The following is a 20415-nucleotide window of genomic DNA, read 5'->3' as shown; positions in this document are numbered from 1 at the left end:
GATACATCGGTTACGATCGAGATGGTGTTATTGCCGGAGGAACGGCGTGATGGATGGCATCGAGAAAACGATTTCGCGCGAATCGCGAAGACGATGCAGAACGTCTTCTGGCGAGTCCACGTACTGCCCACGTCGGACGTTAAGCGTACAGCAGTCGGCTGGCAATCTCTGTTACGATCACTTTGATCTGTTGTACCCCACGCGACGTGTCGGCCCACGAGACAATGGATTTTACCTAGCCACGTATCTCCTATCGCGATCTTCGTCTCTCCAAAGGTCTACGACCATTAGCGCAACGATTAATTAGTCCACGTTGGTTACAAGCTAGGTTGTTAGCCTTACCGTCGACTATTAAAATCTCTCTCTCTCTCTCTCTCTCTCTCTCTCTCTCTCTCTCTCTCTCTCTCTCTCTCTCTCTCTCTCTCTCTCTCTCTCTCTCTCTCTCTCTCTCTCTCTCTCTCTCTCTCTCTCTCCCTCTCTCTCTGTTACCGACGTGAGTATAATCAATCAATTTCGCATGATTCATTTCTTTCAGATTCGAACATCGATATATCCGACTCCGTTTCGTTAACTATTTAGCTATTATGCGCGCGCTCTGGATCGTGACGCGAAAACGGTTCGTTCGGTAGCGCGTTTCCTACTCCGACGAGTGGAATTCTGAATGGAATATCTCTGCGACAGAGAAATCACAAGCATCGACACGTGATAGACGCTGATAGTACTTTCTACGCGGGTTACGAGCGATTACGAGTATCGCCAGCAGTATCTGACGCTCGAATCTATCCCGCCGTTTGGTGCCGTTCGTACTTTTCCGCTCGCGAGCGAAACGGAAACCGTCAAGTCTGCAACGAAGGCGGCTTTTTTTCTCTTAAGGTCGCGTCGATGATCCCTCGAGTTCGACGGCTTCTGCGTTGACTCGAACGCCCGGCGACCGCCATTATTATCTGGCGGCGCGACGGTACGCGTTCTGCCCAAGGCCGTGGTCACCGTTCCCCGATAAACTATTTATGATCCCGTGTATTTTGTGGTTTTCCTCCTACCACCGAGGAAAACTGTAGTTAACGTGCGGTTGAATCATTGCTGAATTACGATGCGACCAGTCACGTGCCACGCGGATTAAGTAATTGGTCGCGAGGGTAAGTAAGCAGTTGAACCCAACGAGACGACAATCGTTCATCGTAAACCAAATGACGGTCAAGATTTACATGCGGTAACGGTAAATATCGGTCCCCTCGTCGTTTCACCTTCGAATCGTTCGAGCACCAAGATGGAACGCTGCTCGACGAGGATGGCGTATCCGCGACGAAAGCGAACAGGTGCCCGCGCGATCGATGATTCATAGGACCGAGCAGGAATGTCCATTCTGAATCGGTCTCCCGCGGTCGTTTCAATGAAACGGCCTGGTCTCGGTCCGGCGACGGTGACGTTCGTTCCTCCGACGCTCGGCCGTGCACCAACTATAAATATACCGCGGCATCGTAACGCGAGAGAACAGAGGCGAGGGTCAGTTTGCGTCATCCGCAACGGTGGCGGAGGCTTCGCGCGTCCGGATCGTTCGTCCATCCGGGTGGACGGTATCGCGCGGAACGCCGGGGAATCGGATGGAGCGGGCGAGAAAGCGGAAAAGAAGGAGAAAGAACGCGATCTGTGATGCGAGCCACGGGCTGGTCGCGTGTAGACGCGTAATGCTCTCCGCGGAGAGATACTCTCTTGCGCGATGCACGTAGCACGACCTTGCGAGCCACGCGCGCGAATAACGGCCTCTCGGAGGCGGCGCGGGTGCCCGTCGAGGCGCATGTGCGCGTGCGATCAGCGTACGCGCCTGCGTGTTACCGCCTCTCCGTATATCCATCGCGTTCCTTCCTCTCACGGGGAATCCGGCAGGAATTACTCCCGCTGGCATAATTAGATCTCGCGACGGCGGCCCTGGCCGCTCGTTTCATTTATTCGCAACCGTCACGATCGAACGTGCCTCCGGACGCCACTTTTTTCCTCCCCCTACGCTCGGAAGGAGCGGAGACGCTCCCGCGGAGGATTCGATGTTTTTCGAAAGTACAGGGAACGAGACGAGACGGGTTGGGTCGATGGATAATTATTGCCTATCATTTTATCGGGTTCGTTCGTCAGGTGAATTGTAGGAACTTATCGGAGCGTGTTACTCGTGTTGTCTTACGCACTGAATTACGGTAGATAAGTGGTGCATAAACATGAATCATCGCGCGGTGACCAAGTACGAAAAGTATGAGAAGTAACTTTCGATAGATCCGACCAATCGAAGGTTGTATCTGCACGCGTCCGATAAAGTGAGAAAAATGATAGTGCGCCGCTGGAAATGGGACTCTTAACGATGGGTTATCGATTGTTATCGACGTTTATCGTACAGAACGATTCTGGTTATCTGCAATAATCATCGAAAAAATCCGACCCGTAGCTCCGAAAACTATCCGCGACGATACAAACAAATTTCACGATTACGTTCTCGACGACAGTCGCGATTAATCTCTGAAAGGGTTTAAGGTTAACGAGCGATCGCCGTTTCCCCGCCTCGTTTCGAGGCTGGCTAGCGTTATCGTGACCGATTAAGACGCTTTCCACGAGGATTAGAATCGATACGAGTCTGTCGGTCGGCGTATTTACGCGAATAATGACTTGGGAATATTTCGCGGTGATAAGTCGTTGCGCGACCAAGCCGGTGCTCGTTCGTTATCGAACGTGAAATGGTGAATCGCGGAATTAGCGATCGAACGAACCGACGCGTCTATTCGTACCTTGCGACGCGTGGTCGCGCGACGAAAAGCCGAGCGGGAAGACGGAAAAGCGCATGCAAAGTCGAGGGAGGACGATCGCGACAGGCAAACACGTTTATCTGGCCAGCGAAAACAGACTCGGTGTGTAAATATCGTTTGTCGATACAGACTGTACGTTCGATTCGCGTTATCTCGGCTAAATCACTCGGAATTATCGATTTCTCGAAGCGCTTCGATATACGTTTCCGGATGTCTCTGCGTCACCGTGTCTTTTCTACTCCGAGTGGAATCGTACACTGGTGTCATCGGTCCGTCTAGCTGATCTCGGCTGCAGGGACCGGGGCGTTTCAGCTTTACGAGATCGTAAACTCGCCTTCGTACTCGGAAACCTAAACTTAGATGGAGCCTGGGAGTAGCGGACGATAAAGTATCTGTCGCGTGAGCGAGTTCAAGATCATCTCCAGCACCCGGAAGCACGTGAATCCTCGCGGACGTTACAAAGTCTACGGTCAAAGGACCGGTCGCGGAATGGAATAATTTCTCCGCTCGCGGAGAGTAAATACGGAATGGAGCAGAAATAGTTCGTGGGTCACGGCGATCGCCACCGTCGCAACGATAAAAAGGAGCACGCGAGCTCTTATCATTTTTTTTTGTTTCGCCTTTCCTCTCGTTCCTCCCTTCGTTCTATCTATCTCGTTATTTCTTTCGGTTACCTATCTGCTCCGTCTCGGTTTTTTCTCCTCCATTTTTTCCCTCTCCCCGTTCTCCGATTAATCGTTCCGATTCACTGGTTTTCACGCGGCTCGTTACTAAAATTCATGCACCGGGTACGTGATGCGCGACGCTGCTGATCCGCATTTTCCGTCGTATCCTTAACGAACGTACGATTGCGCAACGCGAATGCAACAAACAACGTGAAAGCACGAGGACGGTGGAACGGAAAAAGGAGCGAAGGAATGCGGTATCGTCGCATATTATCGTCGTGACCTCACTCCAATCTTTTTACTTCGTATCGGCCTCTCGGCCGGAAGAAAGCTGTCTGCACGCGTCCGAGGTATTCTGATGACAAATCACAACAGCGCCGCTTGGTCCGCGGTGGAACGCGAATCTTTCGGGAATCGATCGCGATCGAGAAATCTTTTAATGCTTTCAGTGACTGCGAATTGCCATCGGTTAAAAGAAACACTTGGGCCTCGCGTGAAAATAGAGCGCGTAGATCCAACGAGTACCTGTCTCGTTGGAAAGTACAGTCGTAAATATATTATAGGAATACTGTTCTTCGACAACCACTCGATATACGTGTGTACGTACCGCGTGATACCTGTTGCTACGAGGATTACCGATATTATTGCCTCGTGACTACTTTCCTCGAGAATACCTGTCAGCCTCGAAACCCTTATCCGACGAGCGAACAGGAACTCGGAGGAACGTGAATCGAAAGTTTCCCGTTCGCCCTATCCTCGAGCTCGCGACGCTGCCATGTTCCTCTCCTACGCTTCTTCGTATCTGGCTGACCCACTTCCCGAGCTCACGAACGAGAACCACGGAGAGCCTAGGGAAAGGATTGAGCGTCGGTAGTGTTCACCACCAAAGCGATTCGTTCGTTTGGTTCCCTGCTCGCTTGATATTTTTCGAACAACGCACAACCGTCCCAGGAGTGTCCTCCTGCTGATACCTTTGATTTACACCTACGTACGTACCTTTGAGACCGCGTTCGCGGTCTCATTTTTCCTCTCTTTTTTTTCCTTTCCTCGCTTTCCCTTCTTTCGTTCCGCCGTCGCGTTCCAACGACGACGCACGAATTGTTTGCCGATTAAACAAGACGAATAACCTAAATAAGAGCGCGCGACGCGGATCGAGGCCCAAGGACGCGTTTACCGCGCGCGCCCCGTCTGTTTTTAAATCGCGTTGCTTTTGATGCAACAACGCGGCCATGCACCGTGTCGGATTCCGCTGATCTCGACGCAATTCATCGCCGATCGAGACCGCTCGCGACCGTCCGGTCCTGTCCCTGTAAGCGCGCCAAAGGACTCCTCGATCGCGATATCGATCGCGAATCGCTTCGCGGACGGAAAGGCACTCGCGCCGCGCGATTCGCGACCTTAAAATGACCTGCGGAACGCGCGAGGACAAACTTGGAGCCTCGCTCCGAAGAGAAAACCTTTTTGTACTTCCCGACGAAACGATTTTTCATAGCATCGACGTGACCGGAAGCCGCTGACTCGAGACCCGCTACTAGAACAGTCGCGGACTACGGGCATTAGTATTCCTCAGGAGGCACGCGGATGGTATAAAAGGTATCCGGACATGTTCGTGGTGGTACGCGTGTGCGTATGCCGTGGTACGCGCCACGAACGGTTACGTAGACCACGTAGACACGTGGCTGTGAAGCGCCAAGTGGATGCATCGCGTCACTCGATCCATGGATCCTCTGCTGCAGGCTTCTTTTGTGTAAAAAGAGCCGGAATCTGGGTTACCTCGGCTATCGCGCGCCTCGAAGCCACCAGTTTTTCGAATCTTCGCGGTCTTCGCGTGACTCTCTTCAGACGTTTATCCGAGTCGAGCAACCGTTCCAAAAGTTTCGAATAGAACTGTACATTGGCTACTTATTCTTACGATTCTCCTGCGATTTTGCATTTGCTACATTGTTGATCCGCTATTAAGAATATACTTGAATTCCTGCCAGTAGTCTGCCCTTCCTCCACGTGTTTTATGCTCTTTGCAAACTTTCCACTGAAAACAAGCGCGCGTCTAGATTGAATGTATCGCACCGATTCTCTCGTTAACAAGTCTAATGTAAATCTCGTTATCCAATTTATGAAATACTCTGATAGAACGATAATTCCGTTTTTTTTTATCGAGCTTTTGTATCAAGACGGTAGCTAGTCGAGTAGCGGTTGCAAAGAGAGGGGGCATGATAGCGATCGCGAAGCTCGGAGAGGAAGATAGGATGATCCAGGCCACTGAAAAAGGAAAGTGAGCGCTACCGAGCTCGCTGGTAGGCAGGTTCGCCGTCGTGATTATGCAATAATTATTATGATCCCGTTGTCGTCGCAGACGCCGTCATTATTCGCGATCGTCGACTGGTGTCCCACCATCTATCGTAACCCGTCCCGTGCGTCCGATTCCGAACAATTAATTCGCACGATTTACGCGCGATCATCGTGATTCGTAATTCGCGAGGCTGACAAGCTGCTGTCGCGACCAAGATTCGCCCTCTTTCGCCGTTCAATTTCTACCTACCCGTCGAACCACGATTAATTCCACTGTCGACGAGTCACGTTTACCGCGTTCTATCGTTGGCGGACGGCTATTGAAGGCGTCTTCGTGGAAACGCTCGCCTCCTTTGTCGCGTTCGTCGCGGAAAATGGAACGGCCGCTATTCGCTGACGAGTCGCGAGGTATCGTGGAGCGAGACGAAAAAACGACGCTCGTTCACGTACCTCGTAACCGCCGATGACTTGGACGATCGCGACGCAAGGGGAGCATGGAAGCCTCGAAGGATGAGATCTATTCGTCCTTGCTCGTGGAATCCGGGAAGTCGCGTCTCGAGGCTGACCATTTCTCGGCGGAAAATTAGAAGCGCTCGCACGAGCCGCGCGGAACCGGTCCTCTTTTTGCCCGCTACCATTACGATCCTCCGTCGTCCCACGGGTCTCTTATATAATCGCGGACGTGCAAATGGAACGACCTGCGAATCGACGGGAATCCATCCGAAACGGAGCAAAAAAACCAACAAAGGAACAATTTTGTATCGCGCGATCGACCGAAAAACGACTAACCGGATCGTGAATCGCGTATGACGGTTCGATGAACCGCGAATGTGCACGCGGTCGTACCTGTGCGGAATTAGCATTTCCTGTGCACGTGCAAAATCGCACGCTTGCAGAATCCTGGAATAGAGGACACCGCGACGAACCCGCGAGACGCGGGTAGACGTTCCAGCCGCTTTGACCCGTAGGAACGGTACCGTCGTTGGTCAGACGCGCCCTCCTATGTTCGACCTTTTCTACTGTCAGACGCGCCGCGCGCGGCGCCTGATAAATTGCACGGCCAAGCGGACTGACACGACGCGGTGGTAATTGTACACGTGTACCACCGACGAACAACGTTGTCTCTTCTTTTTTTTTTTGCTACTCGCGCTCGCGGTACAGTTTCTTTATTTGCAAAATTTTCAGTATTTTATCGCTGATTAATTATTTCCGCGGGGGGTCGGCAAGGAGTACGCGTGTACGCAACGCTCGCGCGTCGAGCGTGTTGAAAAATTGGCGGACGTACTAGGTTCGAGCATTTCATTAAAGTCAGGACGCACAGGAGGTATGTAATTGCCTCGGTTCTCTAATTAATTAACGCGTTCACGCGCCTTGCCGTAGGAACACGAAGTTCGTTATTGCGCGTTCCGATTAGCCTAGTTGCATTTACATGGGCCAGCTGATGCGATCCCCTGTCGCAATTTAGCGAAACGTAAATAAACCGGCTGCCCCTTAGGTTCGTTTCCGAGCTGATTTCCACTCCGTTTCGAGTCGTGCAATATATTCTGATTGCGCATTTTAATTACCATCGCACGACCGCCGCGGACAGACACGAAAGTCGTAAACGACGTCGCGCGATCAATTAAGCGCCGTTTCTTCGGCCGATCGGTGTATTTATTATAATCGCGCGGTGCACGCTTGGCCGACGATACGGTTTTCTCCTTCTCTCGCACTGGTGAACCGTGTTACGCACGGTCAGATCGCCGTAGATTACGCGTTTACGACACACACAGGGCGACATTGAACTAAGACCCGACTAGATGATCCGACAGCCACCGTGACACTTTCCAGACTATTTCCAACCACGCTGTCCCAACTCACCGCTTTCGTCGTCCGAAGTTTCCGAAAATTCATCGAGAGACATCGCAGAGCGTATCTCGCTCCCTTCGAAACCTCGAAAGAGGTTAAAGCACCTTCGTTTTTTCGTCGTTCGGCAACGAATAACCTTCCTGGACCTTCCTCCTTCCTCGAATCGCCGATCAAATAATCGAACGACGCTATCAATGGATCGAAACGGAGATACGTCCGTTTTCCCTGGGATGCGCTGGGGTGGCGCAGTTCCGCAGACTCGGGAAAACAAACGGACGCGTTACCCGCGAAACATATGCCTAGGTTTCGGGCGGCGTTCGCGCGGTGCCAATGCTCGGCTCGGTACGTACCGACGTATGCATGTAAGTACGTGCACGCGAAAGTTCTGTCGAAACGACGCCTTAGTCATCGTCCTTTTCCGGAGGATATAGGTATACATATGTATATCTACATATATACATACAAATATATATACATATATACATAAACGTACGTGTACATATATATTCGATAATACTAATCCGCGGCTCGTACCTGCCGCTTTTGCTTTCTTGCAGCGCAGTGACCTGATTCCTTGCCGTGCAACGGTAAGAGTGTTTCTAGAGACCGGAGGAGGGAGATGGAAAGAGAGAGTGTGCCGCGGCGAGGGACCGAGACGGAGAGGGCCGCGGCCGCTTGAGAGCGAAGAGGAAAGGAGGGCCGAGAGGGAACGAGCGCGCCTCGTGACACGTAATACCCGTCACGGTAATAGTGGTACGATATTATAGCACCGCTAATGTCATTCATTTGTGATTTAATGGGAGAAGTCCCGACCGCAGCCCATACGGGGGCAACGAGCGCGCCACAGCCCCGATCCTCGAGTCGAGCGGGACCGCCGTGCCCGGAAACAACCCTCCGCTGGGGTGGTACCGCGGTCCTCGCGGTTTCGCGGAACGGCCACTCGTATTGGGAACGCGGTGTCTCGCTCTTCGACTGTCTCTCCTTTGCTCGATTGTATCGCGTTCGATGGCCGACTCGAAGCTGCATTGGAGTAAACTAATTATGTGGCAGTGGACATTTTTAAGGGTGAATTGTAGTTTATTGGCCCTCGTTGGATTTGAAAAGATCGGGTCGTCGTAAATTGATATTACAGTTTACTGGGAACAATGCGAGTTTGAGTAGTTGAAACTGTTTGACTGTTCGTAGCGCATCCTGCCCGAACAGCTCTTCCCTCGGTATCTTGTACAGTGCCTACACATCCAACCGCCGCTCTCGTTCCCTCCTTTTCGTTTCGTTTAACTCGTCATTAAGAATGGCGCACAGAGAACAGTAAAGAGAGCAGCGACGTTCTCGATAGCATCGACAGCATCGCGGTTGATAGATGTTCTAATAAACGAGCTCCAGGGAGAGAGAGCGAGACGGAGGAAGGGATCTCGGGCATCGCTATGCCGGACGTTTCATTCGGTTTTTTTCCCTCCTGGTCGAAGAACGTGGAAGGAATTCTCGACATTCGCCGTACATATGTTAGAGTAGCCGGCGCTGCGCGGATTCGTCGGGCCCGTTCGCTCTGTTCGCCGAGTGGTACACGCTCCAGCAGTGCGCCGCGCGTACCCCGTCGTATCTCTCTGCCTCTCCTTATGTAGGTTATCCCGGTTATGCTAGTTACGACGGGCTCTTAGAATTTAGGTTGACCATATGGCGAACGGAATCGTCGCGTTTCTTTCTCGCTCGGTTATTAATATCGCGCCGCGCGCCAACTCCGAATATCTGTCCGTGGCGAGCTTCTTGCCAATCGGATCGATCGCTGTTGATCGACGATATCGAAGCTAGAAATATTAGAACGATTCATTGATCTCTGCCCAACGTCCATTCGTCCGCGCGCTTCCGCGCGGCTTGCTCTGCGACGCGAAAATCTCCACGAAGGGGAAAGGGTTCGCGACGCCCCCGCGTTCGCTCGTTTGCGATTCGTACGGTGAACGGGCGTCGGTAAACGAACGCTGGTATTCGGCCGCGGTGGAGCGAGATGGTAGAAGCCATTTGTCTGGCCATCAAACAGTAATTTACGCTGGGAAGAGACCCGGGTGTCGCCTTTACGGTGCCGGTCCATCGATCGGGAGAGGCACCGTTTCGTTGTACGGAAGAACCGCGATAAAAATAAATTCTTAACTTCCTCGTGGTCGCGTGGGTGCCTGGACGTGAACACACGCGCGAGCTGAAATGTATGCGGGCCACGAGCGTATGAATCGTTAGAGACGAGGGCTGGCTGCTATTCAGAGCCGCGTTGATGCATGCATAGGTGGTAACTGCATCTGTATTCGGATTACGTGTTTTCGTCTCACTTATTTCCGTGATTTTAAATACCGTTCTTCGCGTATCGTACCGATCCGTAGAGGTTCTTCCATCAACCCGGCAAGCCCTAGAGATTGCGTTTCGAATGTCGCGATTCGTACGGCGGAAAGCAAAACGCTGTCGTGCTTCCGTGCCCTTTCCGCCTTTCCATGGCCCGTAATTTAAAGGATTAGAAATCGTGCCGCGTGCATGGCGCCACGATCAACCTATCGCGGCGACCTATCGTCTCGGTGTAAAGAAAGGAGCGAGAGACAATAGGAGCCGAATTATTCAGCGAATCGGCGTTTGATTGGCATCAGGTGAGGAGTGGAAGACGTTTCGAGGCGCGTCCCTGATGCGTCGCGCGCTCGTCTAATATAGCGATGCAGGCGTGGAATATAGGTCGCACGCTAGAACGCTCTTTTATATATGCCGCCACACGTTCGTGGATCGTGGCGAAGATAGACGCACGCGCGGACGCGAGCGTCGACACGCGAGCACGCGTGCATTACGCGTCGTACGCTTTATGAATTCGTTAATGCCGTCATTGCGCGGGCGCGGAATCTGCGTAAATCGATCGACGGCTCGGTTCTAGAGCAGCTGACTAATCCGCCTCTGCTCGCTGGAACTTTATGGATTTACGTGGTTACGGTGCGTTGCGCGTACCGGATCGAACTTCTCTTCTCGCTCGAACATAGAGAAATACCATTTCGACCATGTGTATCCGGCTACTCGATCGCTGTTCCTTTTTTTTTTCTTCTGTTCTTCTCTGACTCAGCGACCGCGGAACGCCGACGTACGTCCCTCTGACGAATCGACGCACCGGCCAAGGTGCGCCGGTACAGCCCCGATCCGGTCCACCGTAGTTTTCGATCCGCGCGCAGCAAACTAGAGTCAGCCGCTTATTTTAATTCCCGCGGAGTTCCGCACGTACGTCTACGACCCGTTACGGCCGGCATAACAATGCATGACGTAACTCTGGGGTCGAATCCTCCTTACCTCCTCCGTGCAACGATGTTACAGGAAAGTGAAACTCTCGGAAACCAGGTCACACCCACATCGTGCTCGCAGCAGTGAACCGCGATGCCGATCTACGAGGCTCCCCTTTTAACTTCACGCCACGGATACTTTTCGATCCAGCCCGGGGAGCAACGGACGGGAAACCTTCTCCCCCTGTGCGAGAAGGGTCCTCCCCTGCTGGCAGAAGAGGTGACGCTCCTCCGTTTCTCATCGAATCCTTTCACTCGACGCACGCAGCGCCCGATTTATTCGGCTCCGTCGATTAGAGGATTTTTATAACCCATTAAGGGAACGGGGCTGCGGCCAGTTTCGGAGGCTCGGCTGGAAATGGTAATTAAAAGCAGATAAGGTTTTGTCAGGGCCCCGGAATTCCTGGAGAAGTTAATCCCCTTGCCGGGAAACGATCGCGGCTGCTTCATAAATCAAGGAACGAAATAAAAAGATCCAAAGAATATTCCTAATGTTTCAATGTAAACCGGGGACCTTGGCTGCTCGCTCGCGCGCGAGGCAGAGTATCCTTTTCTTTTTTTCACTGGAATAACTGGTAATACTGGTGTGACCAGAAAATTTGTCAAACGTATCGGCGATACCGTTGCTTCGGTGATAAGTAAGCTGCGACCCTCGTTGAACTTGTGACCGGATCGATCGACATCTTCTCCGACGAGAGCAGAGGAGCGCTCGCGTTGAGACGCGCGTCGAGAGTACGCGTTCCTCTTTGTGGCAAGGGACAAGAAGCGGACGCGGGCGCGTCTGCGTGGGTGAGGAACGGTGTTGCTAGAGCTGGCCCTAACCCATATATCGTTGGAGCCAGAATAGAGAGCGAACGAATAATAGGAGGGTGGATAATAATACCGTTGACAGTGTGTCGCTAATAACGGTGACATTGTCAGAACACGACGACTCAGAGCGAAAGAAAAGCCCTCTCTATAAGGTTCTGGTACAGTCTGTAAAAATGCTCCGTGGAGCAAGGATATCCGTGATCCGATGACAATGTTCCCGGATTGGAGCAACGCGGAGAAAACCGCGTAGACGTTTCGTATAGTAAGCTGTTATATTTTATTATTCGAGATGCAGTCGACACAAAGAGGGTACAACCCTTTACTCGTCGAAATCTGCCTCGCCATGATTCCTCGCGAACAAAGACGCTGTAGCAAGCTCGCTTTGCATAGCGTTCCAACTATGGACTTCGAAAAAGATTTCGAGACGCTGCATCGCGGATGAACCACGTTCATGTTGAAAACGAAAACGAAGTAGTTTGTCGTCTCGGATGTGTTGGGTACCAGACCATGCGTCGACCTTTGACTCCTTGGTAATCGCTCGAACGCCCAACTTTTTCCAATGATCAATCGACCTCCGGAACGTCGGAGTGACACTTTGGAATGTTATCGCGGTACCTCCGAAACGGATGCTCGGCATAGTTGCGGCGTGTCCGATCGGCGGGCCAGCAGAATTGCGTTAGCGGTTCCCACGGCTTCGATGAAATTCACGGTTCGACCGAGTACCCGATCGAGTTGGCAATGCTTGTGTCTAAAACTAGCGACGACCGCGACAATGTGCACGTAGACATCCTGGCGTCAAAACTCGGCGCATTATGTCATGCTTAGAAACGCGACGCGAGGCTTCGCGGCAGCTCGGCGTCCTTCTGATCGTTAACGCGGAACGGAAACGGCGATTATTTCGCTTCTTCTCGTCCGTTTGCTCGTAATGATCGACACTTCGGAAACGGCCAGTCGAAGAAGGAGACGAGGAGCGGAACGCGCGAGCGATCGGCTCGAATCGACCCTAGGTACATCGATTTTACGCGGTTACGTAACGTTTAGAATAATTAAAGCGTCGATTAGTCCGCGTCAGGTGTGTCAACATTGCTCTGGCGTCACGGAACCAACGGAGACTCGCGCCCCGACTTCGATCGACATGTGGTGGCTGGCTTAGGTGCTCGGAAGCCTCCGCGTCGCTCGAATATGTTCCATTTTGTCGTTTTCGAACGCTCGCGTGGAAAGTTCGAAGGTTTCGATGCTCCAGAAAGTGTTCTATCCTCTGCGATAATTTCTCGCGACGATCCTACTCGGTAAATTTAGACCGCGGGGCGGTGTTCAGCCCTGAGAGGAGTTGACGTAAGCTAACGACTAATTATGTTAGCCCCTAAACGCTGGACCGGCACGCGATGCCAGCTGAACTTTTCTAACTTTTGCGCGGTTCTCTCGAAGCGTCGTCCGCTTCCTGGTATCGAACGAGGATATTCTCGGGCTTCATAAAACTGGCTACTCGACCGTTGAATCATCGTCGATGCCTATTTAGTGCGTGCATAATTACCAGTTATCAATCACTCGCCGTCCGAAGACCACACACGGCACTGTTCCTCGGAGTTTTCAAGGAATGTCGCAGTTCGAACTGAACAAGCACAGGCGCGACGTCGTAGCGCGTCCAGCAAGTTGGAGAACCTGTTGATCGATTCAGAGCCACGTGGTTCAACTATTCCATTCAACGAGTCCCGTTCATCTCGACGAATACCCTCCCGGCAACGTCCCGCGGTAATTAAAACGTGCTTAATTTAAAAGCTCGACGCACGTTTGGACGCCGAGAGAGAAGAAAGACGAGGATAAACACGAGTCTGTTCGCGCGAAATAATAAGACAGAGAACAACACGCGGGAATCTCGTTCTACGATTCTGTTTACGTATCGTATCGCATCGCGAAAAACTTGTTTGTACAATTATAAAGCTTGCACGAGCCAACCCGTTCGTATAATTCTGCGCGGTGTACGGCAACACGCACGTGGAAACCTCAAGATCATTGAACACGCGGAACGACCGTATCCTGTTCCACGGGAGTGCAGAAAGAACGCCACGATCGTCACAATAGCGTTAATCTATTTATCTGACTAACAACAAACTTATCTCGTGACTCATATTCGCGGACGGATTCCCGCGCCCAACAGGGCCGGGAACGCTTTCCGTTCGCGCACTCCTACGCGACTTGCTTCATTTTTTAACGCCGAATCGAGCAACGCGGCGATTCGATCGGTTCAGAAACGATCATCGCGAGACGATGCTTTCTCAGAGCTGCATCCTATTGATTCCTTGCGTCTCTCGCATCGCACGCGTACAATGTTTCATTCATTTTTTTCTACGTTTATATAAATATGTTCGAACGAATTCCATTCGGGTGAACTGTGACGTAGTTTCCTTTCTGGTCTTCCGGTACCTCAACATTTCCTTCGCATGTGGTTCCACACGGGTTTACACAATTATGAGTAATATGAGAACAACCATACGAATGACTCAATGGTTTCGTATTAATTGGAATTTCGCGTTATCTGCGCGCTGTCTCGAGATAAAGGGATTCTCGAAACGGTTCACCACGATGAGCGTTGTACGTTCCACTTTTCTTTCCATTTCGCGTCGTGGAAGTTTGATGCGCGAAGCAGATCGAGGCGAGGATGGTGGAGTCTTTTTTCAGAGTGCGGATGCTGTTTGCAAAGGGTGAACAAAGAATGCCGTAGGTTTTATATCAAAATATATTTGTGCATAGACAAGAAGACAACCGTGACAGGTAATCTCGTACCTAACATACATCAGTCATACGTCAAGAGAACGCGTGCACACGCACATGCACACGCTCGCGCGTGGACGCGCGTCGTTGCGACGTACGCGTACACGCGTTTCGTTTGAGTCGTGCATCACCGAGAGACCCGATAAACGTCTTAGAAAAGAAGTCGAATAAAATAAAAGAAGAAATAATTAAACTTGTTGCACAAGTACGTATGGTAAGGTAAATAACAAGTATCGTTCTCTCGCACGCGATCGAATCTACGAACAAAAAGAAGAAAAGAAAAGAACAGAAAAGAAGAAGAAGAAGAAAAAAAATGAATGAAGCCCGCTTCACGCGATTTTTACGGTAACTCAAGGTAAAGAGGGACTTGGTTGGACCAAGTCCCAGGTAACGTAGGCGAATTATCTATCTCTCCTCTACTCCCACTCTCGCCGCATTTTCCTAACGTGTCGTTCACATTAAAATGTAGTAATTACAATGATCGTACCGCTGGATACATACTCGCATACATACGACATATTTATTTATTTTTTTTTATATATTTTTCATTTCTCCACTTCTCTCACTCTCACTCTCTCCCTCTTTCACGCTCCCTTTCTCTCCCATCCTTTCTCACTCGTTCTCTCACAAAAAACCACGAGTCCGTTTCGTTTCGTTTCTCTAACAAAATATATTAGCTTTTTTTTATTTACATATATATATCTCGAATATAATAAAATTAAAATATAGAACTATAATACAAGGGCGTACGTGATAAAGAGTGCGTTTCCTTTTCTCCGAGTGTGATCGTGTGCGCGTGTGTGTCTGTGCGTGTGTATGCGTTCATGTGTAGTTTTGTGTGTGTGTGTGTGTGTGTGTATACATATTTTTTTTTCTTTATCTGGGATGATCACGTTGTTTCACCCTGTCGAGAAGAATACAATGTACGTGAATCGAGAAGATAGCGTTGACGTCGTTGTCGCGTCGATACTGATCGCGAGTTATGGTATCTCGGTATGCCTTTTAGGTACTTGGTAATGAGAACGATAATCTAATTTAATCGGTCGATATCTAAGAAGAAGTCTGAACGCAACGCGGCGCACGTGCGCGTCGCGTCCATCCGCATCGTCGCTCGTCTGTTCCGTGGACATGTGCGCCCGCTGCACCCGTGTACCACGTACGCGCGCCTCTTCCCATCGATGCGAGTGTGTAGGCGTGCCTATGCACGATCGCCGGGAGATGCATAAAAAATGTATAATGCCAGAAGAGCCGAGGATTTATGCGAGCGAATTTACGTATGCGCGTGTCGTGTACGCGTACACGTGTGCGTCGTCTCTGTACACGTCCACGCAAGCGTGCCCGGTGTACATTCTCTTAAGGTGTGAGCGCTACGCGTGTCAGAGTGTGATTGATGCGCTTCTACGTACACGTCGACGCGTGATTTGTTCGGAATCGCAACGTGTCTCCGTGTTGCGGACCACGCGATCGATTGAGGCGGCGGACCCTGCGGTTACCGCCGCCCAGTCTTACGTACTTTGAGAAGAAAAAAGAAAAAAAAAAAGAGAATAGAAGATAGATGAGAAAGTAAGAGAAAAAGAAACAAAGAGGATCGAGCGAGAGTCGATCGTGCTCGCGAGAGTCTCGGTCGAATTCTCGTCGATCCCTCGCGTAACTCCGATGGTCCGAAAAAGAGTATCCCGACAATATGGCGGTCACGCGAGAGCCTCCATGATTATTCTTCGCGTCTTCTCTGTCCGCTCTCTTAGTTTTGTTTTGTTTGTTTGTTTGTTTTTTTTTTTCGTTTTTCTAAATCGTTTTGCGTTACTTGTCGCGTACAGACGAACGTGTCAGTGTCCGATGCACTCTGTGTACAAAAAAAAGTTCGCCATGAGCAGAGGCACTTCTCTTCCACACGTGGATCGTTGTCGACGGTAAAAGCTCCAGCTGCCAAAAAGCTATCCCCGTCCGGGGGGACGTGGAAACCGACGAGTGTCTCTTCTTTTAAAACGAGTCACGCCTATCATCCCTCCTTCTCTCCTGTTCTCCGTTCCCTCTCTATCTCTATCTCCCTTTCTATCCTGCTCGCTATTCCGTCCTCCATCTTCGTCTCTTGTTTTCCATTCCCACCGCGTCTTTTCTTCTGTCCGGCGAGCTGACGTTTCTACCGCTGCGAACGCACGTGCACCTCGCGGTACTTCGCACGGTGGTACCGGGACAAAAGACGCAGTTTATCTCGCGAGTTACTTTTACTCGGATGACGCGCGTGTTAGCTAGCTAGGCTAGCGGGAAAGGATCGCGGTAGCCGGGCCCGTAGTTGGGTGGTCCGGGAAGCGGAAGTCGCTTCGCGACGATGGTCTCTCTTTCACAATCGTAACGGCTTGAAAGGCAAGGGACGAAGGTCGCCGCCGGTGGACGAGAGAAAGGCGTGACAGAGGCGACGCGTAGCCGCCGCGGTGCTCGAGGAGGGCGACGTTCCGCGGCGCTACATGGGCCCCACCGCGTGTTGCTGGAACTGATCGAGATGCCTCGAGATCTCGCGGTGCAGCTGTTCCGGTACCATGCCCACGCTGCTGAACAGGGACCTGAGCACGTTCAGTTCCTCCGTGAGCAGCTCGATCCTCTTTTTGAGCAGGTCGTTGTCCTTAACCAACAGCTTCACCTTCTCCTCGGTCTCCCTCGAGCGCACCTTCGCCTTCTCCCTGCTCTTCCTTACCGCGATGTTGTTCCTCTCGCGCCGCCTTCTGTACTCGTCGCTCGCTTTGTCGATGGCCTTGGTCTGTTTCCTGGCAGCGGCCGCGGTGTTGTTCGCGTGATGCTGATGCGCCATCACCGGCTTCATCGGCCCGCCTCGGGGTGGTGGTTGGTGCACAGGTGCGCCCGGATGCCCGCCTGGTACCGTCGACGGCGTCAAAGTGGTGAACGTGGGCGCACCGTTCGCGAACGGTCCGTTCGTCACGGGGCTGTATCCACCGGGTGGATACTGGGGGCAGTGGCGACGATAGTCCGCTGGATCGAGCGGCTCCTCTTTGATGCTGGGCGACTCGGAGCTCGAGCTGTTGCTGTCGCTACAGCTGTTGCTGCCCTGGTGGTAACTCGCCCCGCTGTGCACCGGCTGCGGCATGTACGCGAGGGTGGTCCGCGGATAGCCAGGCGTTCTTACGTGCTTCACGGCACCGTTGTTCGCGCCCAGCATATCTAGCAGACCGTCGTTGAAGTGGCTCTCGTCGATCAGGTGCTGCAGATCTAACGATATCTCAGGCGTGTTCAGGTCTGTCAGCTCGCCGACCGCGGCGCAGTGTTCCGCGTACTGTTGGTGAAGGCTAGCCTTGCTCGCTGAGACCTTGCTCACCACCGAGCCGCTCTGCTGCTGATTGTGATTGTGATTCACCTGCAGCGCGGAATTGTTGTTGTTCGCCGTGTTGCTGTTGTTGTTGTTGTTCCCAGGATGGTTGTTGTTGTTGGTGTTCGTGTTGTTGTTCAGCACCTGAGACTTCTTCAAATCGGCCGGACCGTGGGCCTGGGCCTGGTGGGCCGCTGAATCGTACATGACTGGTGACTCCATCGTTCACTCGCACATCACAGATACGATATATCTCTTTCCGCAATGCTATTATCACCTTCTGTCCGAACGATATCCGATTGTCCGTTTGTTAAACTGTCTTTCGCCTTCTTACGTTGTTACACTTTCAAACGGAAACGAGGACGAAAGGGGTAAGATAGGGGGAGAGGGGAAAGAAAAGAAACGAGGAAAACCGAACGTAGTTCCTCCTACTCCCGACTACGAGAACTCAATGGATGACACGTTGTCCGTGCGGGGAACAGGAGAGCCAAACGGTAAACGGTCTGAAACTTTACCACGAGAACGACCTCGAACGGGCAAGACGCGGGGATTTTCCCGTGCGGACGGGCCGAGATCTGACACTGGTCCAAGTATCAAAACGTGACCCTCGACTATTCCAATTTTCGAGGACGAAGATGCGCACTGCGCTAACGTTCGTGTGCCTGGCCACAAGATTTCTTGTTACTCGCTCGAAACCGCGTGGTCCGTATGCGCCAACGCGTTCACCACGCCTACGCGGGCTTTTTCGTGTTCGCGGTTTACGGTACACCACAGGGAATGCTGAAGAAAACGAGAAAACGCTACCACCCGCACGAGAGCTGGCGCACAACTGAGCGGCTTCGCGGCATGTCGCAAGCTTTCAATGTGGCGTGCGTCGAGAGCAACTCCATGCCTCATTGCGCTTGCGCCCGCGCGCTTCCCTCTCAGCCGCTCTCCTCGTCCCTTTACTCTTGCCGCGATTCGCGCTTAGAGCGCGGATCCCATGCTCTCTCTCTCTCTCTCCCTCTCTCTCCCCCTTCTCCCTCTCCCACCCTTTTTCTTTCTCTTTTTCTCATCGCCTCCACCTTATTCGATTCCCTTCGTCTTTCTCTTTTCCTCTCCGCTCTATCATCCCTTCCTCTCTCTTCTAGGCTAAATCTCTCTCTCCCTTCAACTCGCGGACTGACACGCTGTCGTCCCGTCGCGGCATCGCGCGACAGGAAAACTTTTCCGGTGCTCGCCTTTCTCGGTTCTATTTATAAGAACTTAGATACGAATCCATCGTGTAATAAATGAACGCACGGATTTTCCACGGAAACTGAAAGAATTAACGTGCGATTTTCATTCCCGCTCCTCTCCTCCACGTTCGTACGGACATAAGCGTGTCTCGTCCCGACGACGGAACTGTCCGCTGGACGGACAGGAGGGAACGCGCGATTTGTTACGCGGGACAGGCGACCCGACGGCTATCGTTTACCGTCATCGTTGAGCACTCGATCGGAACCGATTTTCTATGTAACCGCGGGTACATTCGATTCGTCAGTTAGCGCATGCTGATATCTGTCCAATTGCTTGCGTGAGATTGCGCAATTAGCGGTAACAAAGTGAGAGAGGATATTATCGGTAATAAATGCGAGATCCCTGCACGAACTTTACGACGGTGAAACGAGTAACGAACGGTGCGCTCCTATCGAACCGATTTTCCTCTTCATTTTTTGCTTTATCTGTATCGTAAAACGTTACGAGCGGTGGTTCGTTCAAATTTAGAACGTCCACTTGCGCGAGGCGAAAATTTCAACTTTAAGATGTATCGTTTTATTTTTGTTCTATCTTTGTTTTCGGAGAGCGCGTCCTTTGATGTCATATCTACAAATGCATTTTCTGCACCGCTCTGACGTCGATATACAATTTTGGATTGACATTTATGTACGAACAATTTCGAATGTTCCTCCTTGCGCGTGAATTGCGGCGCGGGCAGCGTCATCTGACGTACTGAAGCGGAGTTAGCGTCGGTCGGTAAACGGCTGCGAGCCGAACAACGACGGGATCGTACGAGTTCGACCGAGCGTCTTCGCCGTGATATTAGCCACAACAAAAATTGGTAACATTCGTGTAAAAACTTTTCGGCAATATATATTTTTCGTGTTCTTTTTGTGATTCACCAGTTGCCCGAAAGGATTTAGTTGTCCGTCAGGCCGAGGTAAGCGATCAATTCCATTAGCATATTTTTCTCACGCGTTTTACGTATCTTGCCCGTTTTGCGACTGCAATTACTTTTGACGGAACGACGTACGCGTATTGTTGTGACAAAATGCGAATAACACGTCATGCAAAGTGTTCTCGAATACCAGAGTAGGACGAATCTGCGTATTATTGTGACATTATACTTTTCATTTCCGTTGTTGCTTTGTCAAATAACCTCGAACGTGTCCTACGCGAGTTGTCTGAATGCTTCTGGGCTTAACCTAGACGAGCTTTGGTACACACAGTTTCTAACGACGTAGCAGCATTTCGTGTCGCAAATATTTTCCAAATTTTACTCGTCGCTTCATGCTGAGGTTGCTGCAACGCAATTCTTTCGCTAGTCGTAGATAAATATTTTTTTCAATCCCGTGGACGTACACATTTTCGTGTTTGACGCATGTTTTATG

General features: G+C 51.4%; 1 protein-coding gene and 1 long non-coding RNA gene across 3 annotated transcripts; one reads left to right on the top strand and one right to left on the bottom strand.

Annotated features, from left to right (window-relative positions):
• The first annotated feature begins 928 nt into the window (after positions 1 to 928).
• On the top strand, positions 929 to 11369 carry LOC143432954 (uncharacterized). 2 transcript variants are annotated; one of them, XR_013103084.1, is made up of 3 exons: positions 929 to 1136; positions 8151 to 8341; positions 10919 to 11369. It is a non-coding gene; the product is annotated as an uncharacterized LOC143432954 (long non-coding RNA). The 2 variants fall into 2 exon arrangements; XR_013103083.1 differs by having other exon boundaries at positions 930 to 1136; positions 8146 to 8341.
• Positions 11370 to 14413: 3044 nt separating this feature from the next.
• Positions 14414 to 18670, bottom strand: LOC143433404 (CCAAT/enhancer-binding protein). Its single transcript, XM_076910764.1, has one exon. It carries the CDS (start codon positions 18005 to 18007, stop codon positions 16928 to 16930), a length of 1080 nt encoding a protein of 359 aa, XP_076766879.1. The 5' UTR covers positions 18008 to 18670; the 3' UTR covers positions 14414 to 16927.
• Between the last annotated feature and the right edge of the window lie 1745 nt (positions 18671 to 20415).

Source organism: Xylocopa sonorina, chromosome 2, assembly GCF_050948175.1.
Source record: "Xylocopa sonorina isolate GNS202 chromosome 2, iyXylSono1_principal, whole genome shotgun sequence".
Lineage (NCBI taxonomy): Eukaryota > Metazoa > Arthropoda > Insecta > Hymenoptera > Apidae > Xylocopa > Xylocopa sonorina.
This window is presented reverse-complemented; position numbering and strand designations above follow the sequence as displayed.

Coding starts and splice junctions, on each gene's coding strand:
- LOC143433404 (XM_076910764.1), bottom strand. CDS start 18,007: ATGGAGTCACCAGTCATGTACGATTCAGCGGCCCACCAGGCCCAGGCC.